The sequence below is a fragment of the Furipterus horrens genome, unplaced genomic scaffold (assembly GCF_987537825.1).
Source record: "Furipterus horrens unplaced genomic scaffold, mFurHor1.1.pri manual_scaffold_8, whole genome shotgun sequence".
In the NCBI taxonomy this organism is placed as follows: Eukaryota; Metazoa; Chordata; class Mammalia; order Chiroptera; family Furipteridae; genus Furipterus; species Furipterus horrens.
Window position 1 is genome coordinate 60,544,344 of NW_028327178.1, and position 19,375 is coordinate 60,563,718.

Genomic DNA, 19,375 nt, shown 5'->3' on the forward strand with positions numbered 1-19,375 from the left:
TGACACAAAGCCTACAAAACAGTGCTTGTCACTCATGCCAAGGGTAGGTACCCTTGTGAGTGTCCATCACTTTCAGCCAAATGGGAGTCCTAAAGACGCTCTAGCTCTGGCTTTCCAAAACCTAGTTATTCAGTCTATGCTGACATTTAATGATATCGCTTACCCTTCCAAATTCATTCCTTTCTGCCTAAAATTGGCCAAAGATAGCTCCTACTGCTTGTAACCATGGAACACTAATATACCATTTGAGATTCCACCTTCAGCCCACCTTTCTGAACCTAGTCTAAGGAACCCAGGATAAAATGAAGTGACTGCTCTATTATTTTTCATTCTGTTAACATAGCACAAGGGCTACCTGACTGTCCTGCCTCTGAATTATTCCCTGTTGCAGATCATCTCATCAGATTCAGGCCACCACTCTGCCCTGCTAAGATGACTTTAGATAATGCTCCTGTCACACAAAGTTACTGTGTTTAAGAAATACTTAACAAATAAATCTTGTTCCCTCATCTGAATCTAACTTTTCTATTTAAACTCCTGTCAAAAGGTCCCCACAGGCTTCTCAGTCACAGCTATGTACTGAACTCTTACTCTGTGCCCCTTGAACACAGATATCCCTTGAGCTACTGAGGGTACCACCAGTAAAATGGGGAGCAGATGAAATGAAGTCACACTCACCTGGCTCCTTCAGGCAAGATGATCTTTACAATCAGAGAATCTATCACTTGCTCATCAAACACGTGGTCCACAAACCTCATCTTCAGTGCATACTGGTCACCTTCAGGATTAAGCAAACACATGCAATGATGTGAAAAACTGAGAAAATGGGACAGGAGTTAGAGGGAAGTACTGAGTATGAACACTCCTATCTTACAAAGAGAGAAGTAGAGATGCTATCAAAAGTTAATGGACCCGGAGCCTCTGGAAGACAGAAGTGGTGGTGGCAGCAAAGATCCTGGGTCTTCCCCAATTTCCACATAAAGATGGAGTAACTAGATAACAAAATAAGAAACCCATGGACCATACTCATCACAAAACTAGGTAACAAGGAATCTCCAAAAACCTCAAAATATGAGGATGTAGTCCACAAACACCAAGAACCACAAGACCTACACATTATTAGTGTCTGTGAATGAGAAAGCAAAGGGAGGCAACAGGGCAACTCATAGACCTGAAAACAGAAGAACCCGTGACAGACAGCAGTGTTCACTTGAGAGCGTGGCAAGCAAACTGGAGAAGAGTAACTAAACTCAGAAGTCCTACATCCTGCACAGTAGGTGAGTAAAATGGGCCCACAGATGATCTGTAAGTCTAGAGCAGTCTAGTCCCTGACAACTTTGAAAAGCCCATCACAGATCCCGTTCTAAGACAGTATCATACACTGAGGAAAAAAACTGCTGGAATAGAATCAAAATCAAGCATAATAAGGACAACAGAGCTATAGGAAAACAAAGCCAGAGAAAGCTCAGAAAGCAAACCAACATAGTTTTTAATACTACACTAAAACAATAGAAGACTGAGCAGTTATAATTATTCCGCCGAAAAGTTCACATTAAAAATGAGCAACAGAAATGTTTAAGACTCCCCTTTTAAAACTGTTATATCTAAAAACTTACAAGGACAACTATAATTAAAAAATAATTTTTAAGCTACAAAAATATAACATCCCTAGAGAAAATAAAAGCATGCCAGAAGACATGTCCATAAAACCAATCAAAACTGTTCTATTTCAAAACAAGCTAAAGGCATTATGAAAATACCAGTCATGAAAAACAATATAAACTATTTATAGATATTCAGAAAAGTAATAGAACGCAGGGAAAAAAATAGAAATAAAAGAAAATAATCACTTTACAAATGAAACTAAGCTATAAGGAATGTGAGCGAATAAACATATAATGCCTTGTAATAAAAAAGTTAAAAAAAGAAAAGTTTTAAATGAAGAAAAGATTCAAGAGAAAGTGTCAAATACTAAAGACAAAGATTAACATTGAAATAAGAGGAGTCCACATTGGAAAAAACTTTCAAAAATGCTTGAAATCCTAAATTAAAAGACCATAATAAATAGCAGCCACTGCCATTTTCTAGTAAAAGTATTCTACTTTAAAGAAAGAAAGAAGAAACAACTTCAGCATCTAGATAAAAAGAGCAAGTGACTTATAAGGAGAAAAAAGTTTTCAGCAGATCTTTATAGGAACACTTTAAGCCAAAAATTTAAAAAGTAACATATTTAAGATACTCTAGGAAAGAAATGAAAACCAAGGATTTTATATTCAGCAAAAGTGACTTATAAGCACAAAAGGCACAACCTGTTATCAACCTGTAAGAACTCATCTCAAGCCTTTCCTGTGTTCTCCACTAGATATAAATGAGCTCCAGATCATCAAAATGAGTAAAGGTATCAACGTAAAAACTGATGGTGAGTGGCAACTTCCAGCCAAGATGAAGGCCTAGACAGACTCACTGTGTCTCCCTCCACAACTAAGAAGAAATACAACTACCTTAAAATTAGAGACAACCAGAAGTTCCAGAAAATCAAGCTACATGGAAGTCCAACAGATTTATAAAAGAAATACTCTCCAGACAGGTAGGAGGGGTGGAGCCGGGATGGAGAGGACACAGTATGATGCAGCAGTGGCGGCAGCAGCAGGCCAGCAGAAAGCACAGTCACACGTTTTACAAAGTGGGCAGGGTCACCTGGGGAGCGCTTCCAGCACCAGACCAGACTGTGCAGCTATGATTCTAGCACCAGGGAAAATAAAGCCTCATTGCTTCTGACTATGCAAATCAGTGCAGGTTGGGGCGGAGGAATAAACTGCCAATCTCGGCAGAGTCTGCTTGCTTAAAGGGCCCCCATGGTCCTAGAACACCTGCAGACCCATCCACTCTGGGAACGACAGCCAGGGCAACAGCTAGAGGCTCCAGTCCCATACAGAAGTGGGAGAAGTGCCTGGAAAAGGAGCAAGTGCTGAGCAAGCAGCATTGTCCCCTCTCTGACCCCTCCCTCACATACAGCACCACAACGTGGTGAAATAGGTCACCTGTACTGATGAATATCTAATGCTCCGCCCCTTATAATGTAACAGGTGCAACAGCTCTACCTAAGACACAGAGGCAAACTAACACAGGTGCCTACAAAGATGAGGAGACAGAGAAGGGATCAAGGATCCAGTGGGAGAACTAAGCGACAAGGAGAGAGTCAACCTAACAGATGCAGAGTTCAAAACACTGGTGATAAAGATGCTTACAGGCTTGACAGATACGCTTAAGTACAGCAAACACATAAGGGAAGAAGTAAAGAATATGCTAAATGAAATAAAGGAAAATCCACATGAAACCAATGGTGAAGCGAAGGAAACTGGGATTCGAATCAATGATTTGGAACATAAGAAAAAAATAGTCAACCAGTACAGAATGAGGAAATAAGAATTAAGAAAAATGAGGAGAGGCTTAGGAACCTCTGCGACAACTTTAAATGTGCCAACATCTTAATCATAGGGGTGCCTGAGGAGAAGAGGAAAAGCAAGAAATTGAAAGCTTATGTGAAAAAATAATGAAGGAAAACTTCCAAAATTTGGCGGAAGAAATAGATAAAAAAGTCCAGGAAGCACAGAGAGTCCTAAAGAAGCTAGACCCAAGGAGGACCACACCAAGACACATCATAATGAAAATGCCAAAGGTTCAAGATAAAGAGAGAATCTTAAAAGCAGCAACAGAAAAGCAGAGTGTTGCCCACAAAGGGGTGTGCATAAGACTATCAGCTGATTTCTTAAAAGAAAACTTGCAGGCAAGAAGAGACTGGCAGGAAGTATTCAAAGTGATGAAAAACAAGGACCTACAACCAAGATTACTCTGTCCAGCAAAGCTATCATTTAGATTGGAAGGGCAGATAAAGCGCTTCCCAGACAAGGTAACGCCAAAGGAGTTCATCATCACCAAGCCATTATTAGATGAAATCTCAAAGGGACTTATTTAAGAAAAAGAAGATCAAAACTATGAACATTAAAATGACAACAAACTCACAACTATCAACAACTGAATCTGAAAAATAAAAACAAAATCCAACTAAGCAAACCAGAACAGGAACAGAATCATAGGTATGGGGATCATTTGGAGGTTTATCAGCTGGAAGGGAGAACTGGGGAACTGGTGCAGGGATTAAGAAGCATAACACAGGGGAACAGTTTTTTACATAGTTCCTGTTGAGTTCTATTTTTCAGCTGTTTTAGACTTAAATAGGTATGCTGATTTCAAAACTGCAGTTCATTTTCTTCTATCACATCAAGTTTTTCTGTACACCTCATCTTAATGTGACCACTCTAGGCTGGATTGAGCCTGGATTGAGGGAAGCACTAGTGCTCTCCTATTAGCTAAGAGCAAACCTCCCTCAAGTGGGGAGGGGTGGGGGACGACCTTGAAGACTAGCGATAGGTTCATACTTGTCTAGGCTATTCAGTTACACATGAGACAGTGTTGTGAGAGGTTGTGTGCCGCTCTATATAGTGAATTGTATTCTGAAGTATAGTCCGAGTTCTTGTCTGTAAACAAAGAGTTAGCAGAATTAATTTTTTTATTTACATATGTACTTATTTCCTTTCCTTCAGATCACATCTGCCTTTGCTATTTCTCGTCGTAAGTGCCTAAACAACCCTGATTCGTTTTGTTCTATCTGTGGCAGCTTCACCATTCCCAGTCAAAGGACAAACATCAGTGCATTTGTCAGGCAAGCCTATTTTGCATATCTTAAAGTAAAACTTCGTGATCAAGATAAGTCTTGGGCCCCTCACAAGGTGTGCAAGCAGTGTGTCAAGAGTTTATGGATGTGGAGGAAGGGAACACGTGATAAGTTGCCATTTGGTATATCTATGGTTTGGCGAGAGCCCAGAGATCATTCAAGTGACTGTTACTTTTATGTAATGAAAACGTCAGGATATAACAAGAAAAATAAATGTAAAATAGAGTACCCTAGTCTACCATCAGCTATACACCCAGTATCTCATTCAGCTGAAATCCCAGTGCCAGTTTTCATTGAACTACCCTCTTTTGGAAAACAGGGGTATGGTGAAGAACTACGTGACAGCAACAATGAAGATTTTGAAATTGAAGATGACTCAGTTTATAAGGGATTTGATCAGCATGAGTCGAATGATTTGGCATGAGATTTGGGACTATCCAAAAAGGCTTCAGACCTCCTAGCATCAAGACTGCACGAGAAAAACTTGCTTGAAAAAGGAGCGAAGGCATCCTACTTTCGATCAAGAGAAAGTGCATTTCTGCAGTACTTTCGAAGTGACAGTGGCTTTGTGTATTGCCATAACATACATGGTTTAATGGAGGAATTGGGAATTCCAATCTAGAACACAACTGAATGGCGACTGTTCAGCAATAGCTCAAAACGGAGCTTGAAGTGTGTCCTCCACAATGGCAATTTATTTGGTGCAGTCCCAATTGGCCATTCTGTTTGTTTTCGTGAAGAATATGAAAACATAGAGTCACTGATTTGTTGCAATATCACAAGCACAACTGGATCATCTGTGTTAATCTTAAAATGGTCTGCTTCCTTCTTGGTCAACAACGCAGATACACCAAGTATCCCTGTTTTCTGTGTACGTGGGACAGCAGAGCTCGTGAGAAGCTTTAGGTGGAGTTCAATTAGCCTCCAAGATCTGACCTCAAACCTGGTGATCCAAACATTCTCCATAAGCCACTTGTTGACAGAAAAAACATTATATTCCCACCTCTGCACATAAAACTGGAACTCATGAAGCAATTTGTTAAAGCTTTGCCAACTGAAGGAGGCTCTTTCATGTATCTCATTTTGGCATTTCCTAGCTTGTCATTTGAAAAGATAAAATACTTTAATATGTATGTTTAGTAGTAAAACTTTACCACTTGTACACAGTTTGACTTACAGTAACAATATACAGCCCTTACATGAATAAAATAACTCTAAATAAACAGTATATTCTGATAATTTTTTTCTTTATTTTCCTTTGTATTTACATTTTGTATGATTTTTGGGACAAAAATACCTTAAAAATTTGACATGATGGAGAAAAACTGGGATCATTTTTGGATTCAGATGTCAAAAACAAGTGTCAGAATTAACTCAATAAAAATTGTGTTCCCCAGTGTAATCTATTCGTCAGTCCCACATGGCTAGGTGCAGGGTGATAGTCTGGAGCACCACAGGGGCATGCTCACACATGTGGCCGCAGGTGTTAAGTGGGAACAGAGTACTGGAGGTGGCATCTGAGCAGAGCCCATAGGATCCAGCACAGGCAGTAGAAAGGAGGACAGCTACTGCAGGTACATGCAGGGCTGAAAGGCAGCATGTGGGCCAGAGAGACAGAGAACAGGAGCGGCAGACCAGATAGGTGGCTGGCTAAGTGGGAAAGAGCTAAATGTCATGCTAATGAGCCTGAACTCTGTTCCAGACAAGAGGGGATGGTCATGGCAGCCCCTACAACAAGTGGGTCTGTGCCCATGTGAGGGCATTAAAGGCCAGGGACTAGTAAAACAGGAGCTATGAAAATTGGCAAAAGTACATGCTTACCCAATAGTCAGATACTGGCAAAGGTCATCTGAGAGTCAGGGCATTTACCCATCCCCAGAGACACACAGAGATAAACTTTAGGTCTTACCCTATGCTTCATTCTCAAGTGATAGCCTGAAGCCTCCATGTAAAGAAAAGAAAAGAAACTCACACTTACTGAACATTTATAAGGAGCCAGGAACTTTATAAACATTTTGTGTTTATAAACATTGTGTTCCCCAGTGTAATTGGTTGGTACAAATAGACAGGGGGAAGTTAACAATAATATAGGAAAGGGTGAAGCAAAAGAACTTATATGCATGACTCATGGACATGAACTAAGGGGGGTGGGATTGCTGGAGGGAAGGGGGGTACTGGGCAGAGGGGAGCAAAGGAGAAAAAAATTGGGACTACTGTAACAACATGGTAAAATATATTTGAAAAAAATAAAAATAGATGGTGAGCATTAAACATAGTTATCTGTAGAACTAAGACTCAAGTTAAAAGGAGAAAGTATACTATGTAATGGTTATTTTTTTCTGACAATATACATATAGTACAGCAAAAAAAAATGGGGTAGTATGGAGAAAGGAAAGAATATTCAAAAAAAATTAAATTTTCAGTAATCATATTAGAAGCTTTAGTATGACCTCCGTATTAGGTGTGGGATAAAACAAATGACTATTTATGAAATGTTCTATCATCCTGTGTCTTTCACAATCAGGATTCTCAATATGGAATTAGATACAGATAAAATATAAAAGCAAAATCTCTATAGGTCATTGTTATGCAAAGAGACGAGGTCTAAGAAAACTTCAGTGTGTTGCTTGCTGAATCCAAAGAAATAACCCAGAGCAGTGAGTGTCTGTAAAAGACATGGGTTTATTAGGACTTACATGTGTACCAGTCACAGCCAGCCAGTGAAATTACCGCAATCCAAACTTTCCCCGTACAGGGTTATACAGAGTAAAGAAAACAAAGCAAAGAGCACATGCAGGGTAGCCATGTGAAATCAAACCGCAGGCTGTTTCTCTGCAGTTGTTTACAATACCAGCTGAATTCAGAAGCAGTTTCTCCCTTAACTGAGGAGCTGGCCAGGCTTCCAAGGTCTTACAGCCCACTTACAAACGCCTTTCACTAAATTACCACAGGTTGGGATGGGGAGTTGGAGCTTGGGAAGGGGCCAATGTTCCTATATACCATACTGTCGTACTATAAGCAACTGCATGAATTCATACATTTTTAATATAGAGAGATAATACATTCCTAGCTCCATTAACTGAAAAGACCTAGAAATTAACCACCCTAAAAGCAATGAGCATTCCCAATTCGCAGAGTATGGTATTCAAACACCTTCTAGTTTCTAGAAGAAACTAGAGCATCGTGGAGAAATGGCTGACTCTAGGTCTAGGACAGAAAATATACAAGTTGAGCAAGGAATGACTTTTCATAAGACAGCAAGGAAGCTAACAGACTTACTAGTGTCTGGTCAAAACAATTCAGGAACTTAATCTGCAAAGGTGTTTAGTAGCTAAAACTGGGAGACACTGAGTACCAATGAGGATAACCATTGCGAAGGAATGAAACCCATAACATGTTTACATTTGTACGTATATAATGATTTAACAAACAAAAACAAAAAACCTAACTGGTCATCTAGTACATAAAAGGGAAAGAATCAAGTACTTACACTGCCTTTTCTATATGAACTGCAATACTAGAAAACCTAAGAGTAGGTAAGGGGAGGTGTTTCCTTATAAATTCCATCTAATAAATGAAAAAGAAATACTAGAATTAGATTGGCAATTTGCAGTCCCCTGTAAAGTACTAGGATCTAGACACTAAGCATCACAAAAGGAGACACTAGACACTACTACTGCATGCCTTTCAATGAAAGAACACATCATCACCTGAGTTTTGCTAAAGGGATCAAATTGAAGTCTGACCAGGCCTCCAAGAAGAGCTGTCAATTTGTAAAATATACAGAAGACAGAAATATGAAATGGGTAGCTCAGCTGGTTAGAGCTCCCGGATTCGTTCTGATATGCCAAGGTTGCAGGTTTGATCCCTGCAGGTTTGCAGGGAACATACAAAAAACAACCAATGAATAAATAGAGATATAGATGTTTCTCCCCCCTCTCTCTCTTTCTCTTTCTCTCCCTCCCTCACTTCCTCTCTCTCTCCCTTAAATCAATTAAAAAAATTTTTTAATTAAAAAAAAAAAAAAAAAATGCTGAAATGCCTGAGTAAGCAGTCAGCAAAATCCAGACTGCAGGTTACACTACAAGTGGGCTCAAGTTCTTCAAAAGATAAATTTTAAGAAAAACAGATGGAAGAGGAAACTATGGATTCATAGAGACTGATCAGACAAATCAAATATTTTGAAAAAAGTGAAACTAGAGTATTTAAAGACGTATTCTTGGGTGATAAAACTATGAAAAAGTTCAAGAAAGTGGTTACTAAAAGTCCAGACAATTACTACTGTGAGGAAGGAAGAGGTACATGGAAGTTCTTTTGAAGAGCTGGCAAATTTCAATTTGTTGAACTGAGAGTGATTACCAAGTGTTCCTCTTACAATAATTTACTGAGCTATACATTTGTTTTGTGTGATTTTCAATATTTTATTTTGTATTGAAAAGATTTTTAGCCTTGGCTGGTATGGCTCAGTGGATTGGGTGCTGGCCTGTGAACCAAAAGGTCGCCAGTTCGATTAGAGGTCAGGGCACATGCCTGGGTTGTGGGCATGCAAGAGGCCACCAATTGACGTATCGCTCACGCACCCATGTTTCTCTCCCTCTCTCTTTCTCCCTCTCTTACCCTCTCCCTAAAAATAAATAAATAAAATAAAATAAATAGGGAAAAAAAGATTTTTAAAAGAAAGACAAAGAAAATATTGACAAAATCTGTATAATCATTAGTTCTGGATACCTGTATAAAAGTGTTTATTATTCTCTAAATTTTTATTTTTTAAATATGTCAAAATAAAAGAATTTAAACAATTCTTTCCAATTATAGTTGAACTGGAGGTAAGGAACTGCACTGTTTGAATTATCTTATGCATGTATTACTTTTATAATAGTAATTTGCACCCACCCATGGAAACTTGTTCCTGATATCCCAGTCTTTTTAAGAATGGTAAGAGAATATTCTCTCTCCCCCTATAGAAGACCTGGTAATTGTCAAAATAAATAAACAAAATAATAAATAAATAAAACTAAGGAAAAAGATGACCTCTCCCTTTTCTATACTCTATTAAGAATGACCCAAATTGCACCTGAAACCTGTATAATTTTGTTAACTGGTGTCACCCCAATTAATTAATTAAAAAAAAAAAAAAAAAAAAAGACTGCCCTGCCCGGTGTGGCTCACTTGGTTGGAGTGTCGTCCCATACACCAAAATGCTGGGGTTTCAATTCCTGATCAGGGCACGTACCTAAGTTGCTGGTTCAATCCCTGGTCGGGACATGTACGGGAGACAAAAAATGGATGTTTCTCTTTCTCTCTCTCTCTCTTTCCCCCCTCCTCTCTCTCTAAAATCAATAGACATATTTTTAAAAATTAAAAAAGAGAAAGAAAAAAAAGACTGACCCAAATTATAGAGGTACTCATAGCTTGGAAGGTTGTAGCCAATGATGTAATGGGTCTTCCACCCTCCAAAAAGAGGAAAACGAGGCCGGATTTCCATCTCTACAGAGTCATCCAAAATAAGGAGGTGGCTGGTAGAAACATTGCCAATCTCATCCCGGTAATAAACATCCTGGGCAGCAGCAGGAAGGATGGTCTGCAAGAGATTGAACACATACCTTTTCAGAGGAAATAATCCTAAACACAGAAAAGATTTTCTGCATCAAGATCTTCATCATAGTACTACTACTCAATTAAAATAGTCCCCAAACTATAAACAACCTAAAAAATCTAACCTTTCCCTCAAGGTTTCAAAATGTCTAGCTAGATTCACTGGCTAGGTCTACTTCTCAAACAGGTTGATAAACAGCCAAATTCTTCTATAAGTAAATAATAAAGAGAATCATAAATACCTCTGTGAATAACAAAAACAGAACAAAGGTAAAAACAAAGTTATTTTACAGAGGAAAACTAAAGATTTAAGAAATTATATCAAATACCTAGGTAATAGGCAGGATTACAGAAGGGTTTTCTCTACCTAATATTCTTTGTTGTATCTTCCAAATCTGTAAGCATATTCTGATAATCAGGGGGAGAAAATGGAGTATCTTTTTCATACAGTGAGCTCTTCTGTAATATGTAAGTACATGAAAACACTTGTAAGTTTTCATTTATAAGACAAAAAATAGAAACTATATAAAATACTATCAAATGTTTTTTAAAAACTATAAAAAAATTGCCTTGGCCGGTGTCGCTCAGTGGATTGAGTGCCAGCCTGCTGAGTCAGTTCCCAGTCAGGGCACATGCCTGGGTTGCGGGCCAGGCCCTTGGTTGGGGGCTTGTGAGAGGCAACCAATCAATGTTTCTCTCCCTCTCTTCCCCTCTCTCTAAATAAATAAAATCTTTAAATATATATATATATATAAAATATCAGCAATACTAGTGTATGAGGGGTTGGTATTATATTTCCTTTTCCTAGTATTCAAATTTTCTTCAAAAAACATGGCCTACTTATATAAATGGGAGCATTTTTAGTCCTTCTCTTGGTTCTAACTCTGTCACTCAACCACTTCACATCATCAATCTTAAACTGTCCATACTTAGCTACTTTTTCAAAAAGCAAACCAAAGAGCAGACGTGATAGTCATAGTTTCTCCCAACATCCAAGTTGAACACTCCATACCTTAAAAGAACGGATGGAGGATATACCACTATCTGGCTGTCTCTGGTAATCATAGCGTGAAAAAGGCCCCTTAAGCACAGCCCCTGTGTGCTTCAAGTCCACATTTTCTTCCACAGCAATATTACCCCAGTGAGAGACCTCGATGACTCGGGTCATGCTGGTGATAGTAAGGAAAGGGTTGTTGTTCTCATAATGTACTTTAAAAGTATCCTGCAGAGGAAGGAAACAAGTAGTTCAAAGTTCAAACCAAACTGATTGGAGACTATACATCAGCAATAGAATCGCTAAAGTATAATGTATCTAATGTACACAATATTTTCAAATAATATTTACTAAGAATTTTTAATACTATATGGAAATATTCATGTTATTTACAAGAAAAATAGGATACACAAAATTCTTTTAGGTTCCAACATAAATATCATGTTTTAAACACAAAAACTTCTACACTCTTATCTTATAGAAACTATGTGAGAGGAAAAAAAAGGTTCTGAAATGTAATACATAAGAATCTCAACACAGATAAGAAACAGAATTGCAGATTTTTTACTTTCTCCTTACGCTTTTTAATTTTTTTCATTTTTCAGTTACACTCTACACTCAATATTATATTAGTTTCAGGTGTAGAGCACAGTGGTTAAGACATTTATATTGCATATGAAGTGATCCCTGTGATAAACCTAGTACGCACCTGGCATCATAAACTTAATTATAACATTATTGACTATATTCCCTATGCTGTACCTTATATCCCAGTGACTATTTTGTAACTGCCAATTTGTACTTCTTAATCTCTTCCCCCTTTTCACCCAGCCCTCCAAGCCCCCTCCCCCCTGGCAACCATCAGTTTGTTCTCTGCATCTGAGTGTGTTCATTTGCTCTTTTTTTTTTTTTTTAGATTCCGCAAATAAGTAAAATCATGATAGCTGTGTTTCTCTGACTTATTTCACTCAGCATAATACCCTCTAGGTTCATCCACATTGTGTTGTTGCAGATGGTAAGATTTCATTCATTCTTACAGCCAAGTAATATTCCATTGCATATATGTACCACATTTTCTCTATCCAGCTGTCAACAGATGGACACTTAGGTTGCTTCCATATCTTTGCTATTGTAAATAATGCTGCAATGAACATAAGGATGCAAAAATCTTTCTGGATAAGTGTTTTGGATTTCTCTGGATATATATCGAGAAGGGGGATTGCTGGTCATATGGCAGTTCTGTTTTCAACTTTTTGAAGACCATCATACTGTTTTTCATACTGGCTGAACCAATTTGCAATCAGTCCAAAAAGCATGAGGGTTTCCTTTTCTCCACTTCTTCACCAACACTTATTATTTGATTTACTGATGATAGCCATTCTGACAGGTGTGAACTGATACCTCATGTGGTTTTAATTTGCATTTCTTTTATGATTAGTAACGTTGAGCATCCTTCCATATGTCTATTGGTCAACTGCATGGCCTTTTTGGAGAAATGTCTATTCAGGTCCTCTGCCCATTTGTTACAGACTGTTTCTTTTTGAGAGGGTTAAGTTTTATCAGTTCCTTATATCTTTTGGACATTAAGATGTATCATTGGCAAATATCTTCTCCCATTCAGTAGGTTCTTTTCATTTTGTTGACGGTTTCCTTCATTGTGCAAAAACTTATTAGTTTGATGTAGTCCCATTTGTTTGTTTTGTCATTTTTTTCCTTGTCCAAGGAGACATATCAAAAAAATCAGTACTAAAAGCAATGTCATAGTTTACTGTCTATGTTTTCTTCTAGGAGTTTTATGATTTTGAGTCTTACCTTTAAGTCTTTAATCTATTTTGAGTTTATTTCTGCTTATGGCATAAGAAAGTGGTCTAGTTTTGATTTTTTGCATAATCTGTCCAATTTTTCCAACTCAGTTTATTAAAGAGAATCTTCACCGCACTATACATTCTTGCCTCCTCTGTCACAGATTAATTGACCTATATAGTCTTGTGGTATTTTCTGAGCTTTCTATTCTGTTCCATTGATCTAGGTGTCTGGTTTTATGCCAGTACAATGCTGTTGATTACAACAGCCTTGTAGTACAGTTTGATATCACGTAGCATGATACTTCCAACTTTGTTCTTTCTCAATATTGTTTTGGCTATTAGGGGTCTTTGGTGGTTCCATATAAATTTTAGAATTCTTTGTTCTAGTTCTGTGAAAAAACATCATTGGTATTTTGATAGGGAACACACTGAATCTATACACTGCTTTAAGTAGTATGGACATTTTAACCATGTTAAAACTTCTTTTTTTAATGAGGTAATTTTTTTAAGGTTTTATTTTTTTAGAGAGAGAAGGGAGGGAGAAAGGGAAGGAGAGAAATGTTGTGTGAGAGAAACATCAATCAGTGGCCTCTTGAATGCCCCCACTGGGGACCTAGCCCACAACCCTGGCATATGCCCTTAACAGGACTCAAACCTGCAACCCCTTGGTTCGCAGGCCAGTGCTCAATCCACTAAGACACAGCAGCCAAAGTACCATGTTAAAACTTTTCAACCACATATATGCTTCCATTTATTTGTATCTTCTTCAATTTCTTTTTTCAATGTCTTATAATTTTCCAAGTAGAGGACTTCCAATACAGTCATACCTTGGTACTCGTCAGCTTCAGAACTTGTCAAACCCTGTACTTATCGCATTTTGACAAGAAAAAAATGTTTCAGCACTCTGCACTTGCTTGGGACTCATCACACTTGCTAGAACTTGCAAGAGTCATGATACCACCCTACAAGAGTAAATGCGTCACCCTGGCTGCTGTGGCTCAATGGACTGAGCATCAGCCTGCAAGCCAAGTGTTGCTGGTTCGATTCCCAGTCAGGGCACATGACTAGGTTGCACGTCAGGTCCCCAGTTGGGGGCACAAGTGACAGGCAACCACACAGTGATGTTTCTCTCCCTCTCTTTTTCCTTTCCCCTCTCTCTAAAAATTAATAAATAAATAAATAAATAATTTTTTTTTCTTTTTTTTTCTTTATTTGAGTGCTGGCCTGTGAACAGGTTCGATTCCCAGTCAGGGCACATGCCTGGGTTGCGGACCAGGTCCCCAGTTGTGGGCGCATGAGAGGCAACCACACATTAATGTTTCTTTCCCTCTCTCCATTCCCCTCTCTAAAAATAAGTCTTAAAAAATATTTTTGGAAAAAAATTAATTAAATTAAAAAAGAAAATAACACTTTATTTCATTCATCCTCACAAGAGGTTATGAAATAGACCTTTATTGTCTCCATGACTCCTTTATTTATCTTTAAAATGAATAGAAGTAGTTTTTCATTATAGGGTTATTGTGAGAATTAAATAAGTTGATACATGTAGACTACCTACAGGGTAGGTGCTCTCTCTGTGTCTGCTGGTATTATTAATTATTGCTCTATAAGTGTCTGCTAATATTAATCGATCCCCTGTCTTACAAATACCAACTCTGTGCTCTGTTTCCTCTCTTCAGGAGGAGATGAACGGCTGGCTGGAGGCTGTGGCCGCCTCGGTGTCAGAACATGCAGAGATCGCCCGCTGGGGACAGACACTACCCACCACATCGTCTACAGACGAGGGCAACCCCAAGCGGGAGACAGGGGAGCGCAGGGCCAGTGGGCGCCGGAAATGACTTCTCACCCCCAGGACCTGACACAACTCCCTGCCCCTCCTCTCCGCACTGTGGGCACAAAGACACTTTTTCTTCTGTAGGGGCTGGAGCCCCTAGTTCCACGAACACTGAGGACACGCCTTGACGGGCACTGGAAAGGAGGGGACTTCTGCACCCCAAAAAGTGGGGGGGGATTGCTGCCCCTATAGCCATATCTTGGCCCCTTCCCGCTCGCCACCCCCACCCCAGGTGCTGGGGCTCCATTATTTTTATGCAATAACTTAGCTTGGGGGAGTGGATAAGGGGCCCGTTGAGCCAAGTCCCCTGCCCTGACCCCCAGATCCTGCCCCAGGAAGCTGGGGTGGTAGGGGCGATAATTCCTGCCCCCCTCTCCGCCCTAGGGATGGGTATGGGGGCGCTGGTGAGGTCCCCTGGACCATCCAGGGTGCTAGGGGGTGGGGAGGAGATGCTTCCTCCCCGCCTTTACCTCACTTCCAATGCTGCCTTGATCTCTGAGAAAGGGGAGAGAAGGGGCCCTAGCCCCGGCACTCCGCCGCCTCAGAGCCATGCGGTTAATTCCTGACTTAGTTTATTTTTGCAAAACGTCGACCTCCTCCTCCCACCCCACCCCTGCCCCGCGTCCGCGAAAGCATTTAATCAAAATTATTATTTTTTTTAAGAGTAAATGCTTCATCACTCATTGTACTCATTTGTTTCAGCACTTGTCAGGAGTTCCCAAACAAATTAACGACAAGTACCCAAGTACCACTGTGCCATCTTGCATAGAAGTAGGAAAAGCAGACATCCTTGTCTCGTTCCTCATGTTAAGGAAATGCTTAAAGCTTCTCTCTTTTAAGTATAAGATGTAGGTTTGTCATATATGATCTTTACTATGCTGAAGTACATTCCCCCTATTCACATTTTGCTTAGTTTTTATCATAAACAGATGAGAGATTTTGCAAAATTCTCTCCTGAATCTATTGATATGACTTCCATCATTCATTCTGTTTATGTGCTGTATGATGTTAAATTATCTGTGGATATTAAAATTTTGTATCCCAGAAATAAATCCCATTTGATCATGGATATGATCTTTTAATGTATTGCTGGATTAGGTTTGCTAATATTTTGTTGAAGTTTTTTCATTTAAGCTCATCAGGGATATTGGCTATAATTGTCTTTTATTTGTAATGTCTTTGTCAGGATATGGAATCAGGGTAATACTGACTCATAAAATGAGCGTGGAAGCCTTTCCTTCTCTTCAATTTGTAAGAATAGTTTGAAAAGGACACATGATAATTCTTCTTTGAATGTTTCATTGGGAGTTTTTTGATTACTGATTCAATTTTTTTAGTCTGTTCAGATTTTCGTTTCTTCCTGACTCAATTCTTGGAAGATTGCTTGTTTCTAGAAATGTATCCATTCCTTCCAGGTTGTCCAATTTGTTGGCATACAGTTGTTAGTAGTATTTTATAATCCTTTGTATTTCTATGTGTCAGTTATTACTTCTCCTTCATTTCTGATTTTATTTAGGCCCTCTACATTTTCCTTTATTTTTATTTTTAATTTTGATGATGCATCTGGTTTAAGTTTTATTAATTTTACCTTTTCCAAGAACAGGCACTTCTCGTCTTTCATTTCTTATTTTATTCACCAGGATTCTTTTTTCTTCTTGATGAATCCAGTTAAAGCTTTGCATCGCATTTTGCATTTTTTTTAAGGGTCTCTTTCATTTGTTTCCACTTTGATCTTTATTATTTCCTTCCTTTGGCTCACTTTGGGCGTAATTTGTTCTTCTTTTTCAGGTTCCCATAGTTGTAAAGTTAAGTGTTTAAGATTTTTCTTATTTCTTGAAGTAGGCCTCTAATACTTGAGTTGGCCTCACGGAATTGCTTTGGCTGTGTCCCATAAATCAAGGTCTGTTTTTTGTTTTTAAGAGAAAAGGGGAGGGAGAAAAACATCTATTTATTGTTCCACTTATCTATACATTCATTGGTTGATTCTTGTGCCCTGACCAGGTTTGAACCCACAACCTCGGTGTATCAGGATGATGCTCTAACCAACTGAGCTACCCAGCCTGGGGCCTCATTGTGTTTTCATTACCAGATGTCTCAAGGTATCTTCTGATTTCTTCATTTATCTCATTGTTAACCCATTCATTGTTTAGTAGAATGTTGTGTAGCCTACACGTATTTGTGTGCTTTTCAAGGGTTTGTTCTTGTTGTTGTTGTTGACTGGTTTTCAGTTTCATACTGTTGTGATCAAAGAAGATGATTGGTATTATTTCAATGTTCTTCAATTCATTGAGACTTGTGTTTGTGCCCTGACATGTGGTCTACCCTGGAAAATGCACTTGAAAAAAAATGTGTCTTTCAAAAACAAAGCACATTCTGCTACTTTGGAGTGAAATGTTCTAAAAGTATCAATTAAATCCATCTGCTCTAATGTGTCATTAAGGTTGCCGTTTCCTTATTTTCTGTGTGGAAAATCTATCCATTGATGTCAATGGGACATTAAAGCCCACTACCATAACCGTATTTCTGTCATCTCTTCCCTTACGTTCATCAATATCTGCTTTGTATAACTAGATACCCTTACATTGGATGCGTAAATGATTTATATCCTCTTGCTGAATTGATCCCTTTACCATTATTAAATGTTCTTTGTCTCTTCTTATTCTTTGTTTTAAAGTCTATTTTGTGTGGTATAAGGATTGCTACCCCAGCTTTTTTCATTTGCATTTGCATAAAATATTTTCCTTCTCTTGACTTTCCATCTGTGTCTTTCCGTCTGAAGTGGGTCACTTGTATGCAGCACATGTACGGGTCTCATTTTCTTATCCATTAAGCCATCCTGTCTTTTGATTATAACATTTAATCCACTTACATTTAAAGTAATTAATAATAGGTATGTAGTTATTGCCATTTTATTATTCATAGTTTTTAATCCCTTCTGCCCTTCTTCCTCTCTTCTTCAAGAAGTCCCTTTAACATTTCTTGTAATACTAGTTTAGGAGTAATGAACTCCATTAGCTTTTTCTTGTCTGAGAAGCTCTTTATCTCACCCTGATTCTAAATGATGGCCTTGCTGGGTAGAGTAATTTGGATTGCAGGTCCTTGCTTTTCATTACTTTGACTGTTTCATGCCAATCACTCTCATCTGCAAAGTTTTTATTGATAAAAATCTGCTGACAGTCTTATGGGAGGGAGCCCCCTTATGCATAACTAACTGCTTTGCCATAGCTGCCTTTAGGAATCTCTCTTTATGGAAAAAAAAATACAATAAAGTAAAATAAAACTATACACTAAATTTTTCTAAAATAAGATTCCTTGTTTTTGCCATTTTAATGTCTGATTTATAATGTCTCTTGGTGTGGGCCTCTTTGAGCTGACTCATCTTGTTTGGAACTAATGGCACTTACTGAAATTGTCTATTTCCTTTGCCAGGTTATTAAGTTTTCCATTATCATTTCTTCAAATAAGTTTTTTTTTTTTAATTTAAATATGCTTTATTGATTATGCTGTTACAGTTGTCCCAATTTCTTTTCCCTTTGTTCCCTACCACCCAGTGACACCGCTCCCTCCAGTTGTTCATCCCCTTAGTCCATGTCCATTGGTTGTGCATATAGTTCTTCTCAACCTCTTCCTGTCTACTCCATTCCCTCCTACTATGCTTCTTAATTCCTGCACCATCTCTCTCCCTTTTCCCCCTTTCCTCTGACCTCCCTGCAATATGTTCCCCATACCTATAATTCTTTTCCCACTCTCATTGCCTACTTAGTTTGCCTTTGTTTTGATTCCCTAGCTTCTGTTGTTGGATGTTGTGATACAGTTTTCATTTTACTGTTCATGGTTTTTATCCTCTCTCCTAACAAGTCCCTTTAACATTTCATATAACAACAGTTTGGATCTGATGAAATCCTTCAGTTTTACTTTGTCCTGAAAGCACTTTCTCTGCCCTTCTATTCTGAATGACAGCTTCGCTGGATAGAGTAATCGTGGCTGTAGGTTTTTGCTTTTCATTATTTTGAATATTGCTTGCCAGTCCCTTCTTGCCTGCAGTTTCTTTTGAGAAATCAGCTGAGTCTTATTGGGACCGCTTTGTATGTAATTCTCTTCCCCTCTCTTGCTGCTTTTAAGATTTTTTCTTTATCCTTAATTTTTGACATTTTGATTATAATGTGTCTTTACATGGTTCTCCTTGGGTTCAGTTTTTTTTGGAACTCTCTGTGCTTCCTGGACCTGTAATTCTATTTCCTTCCCCAAGTTAGGGATGTTCTGCTTCATTATTTTTTCACATAATTTTTCTATTTCTAGTTCTTCTTCTTCACTTTCTGGCAACCCTATGATTCAGATGTTGGCCCGCTTATAGCTGTCCCATAGGTTTCTGAGCCTCTCCTCATTTTCCTCACTTTTCGTTTCCTCTTTCT

The 19,375-nt window shown here is 38.5% G+C and overlaps 1 protein-coding gene across 1 annotated transcript in view; it reads right to left on the reverse strand.

Moving 5' to 3' along the window:
- Positions 1-19,375, reverse strand: part of RPN1 (ribophorin I) — a 55,534-nt gene that overhangs the window by 6,956 nt on the left and 29,203 nt on the right. The window contains exons 4-6 of the mRNA XM_090285923.1: positions 11,343-11,552; positions 10,124-10,316; positions 679-778 (exon numbers count right to left, since the gene is read on the reverse strand). Coding sequence (XP_090142049.1) covers positions 679-778; positions 10,124-10,316; positions 11,343-11,552 — 503 coding nt within the window. The remainder of the gene's footprint in view (positions 1-678; positions 779-10,123; positions 10,317-11,342; positions 11,553-19,375) is intronic.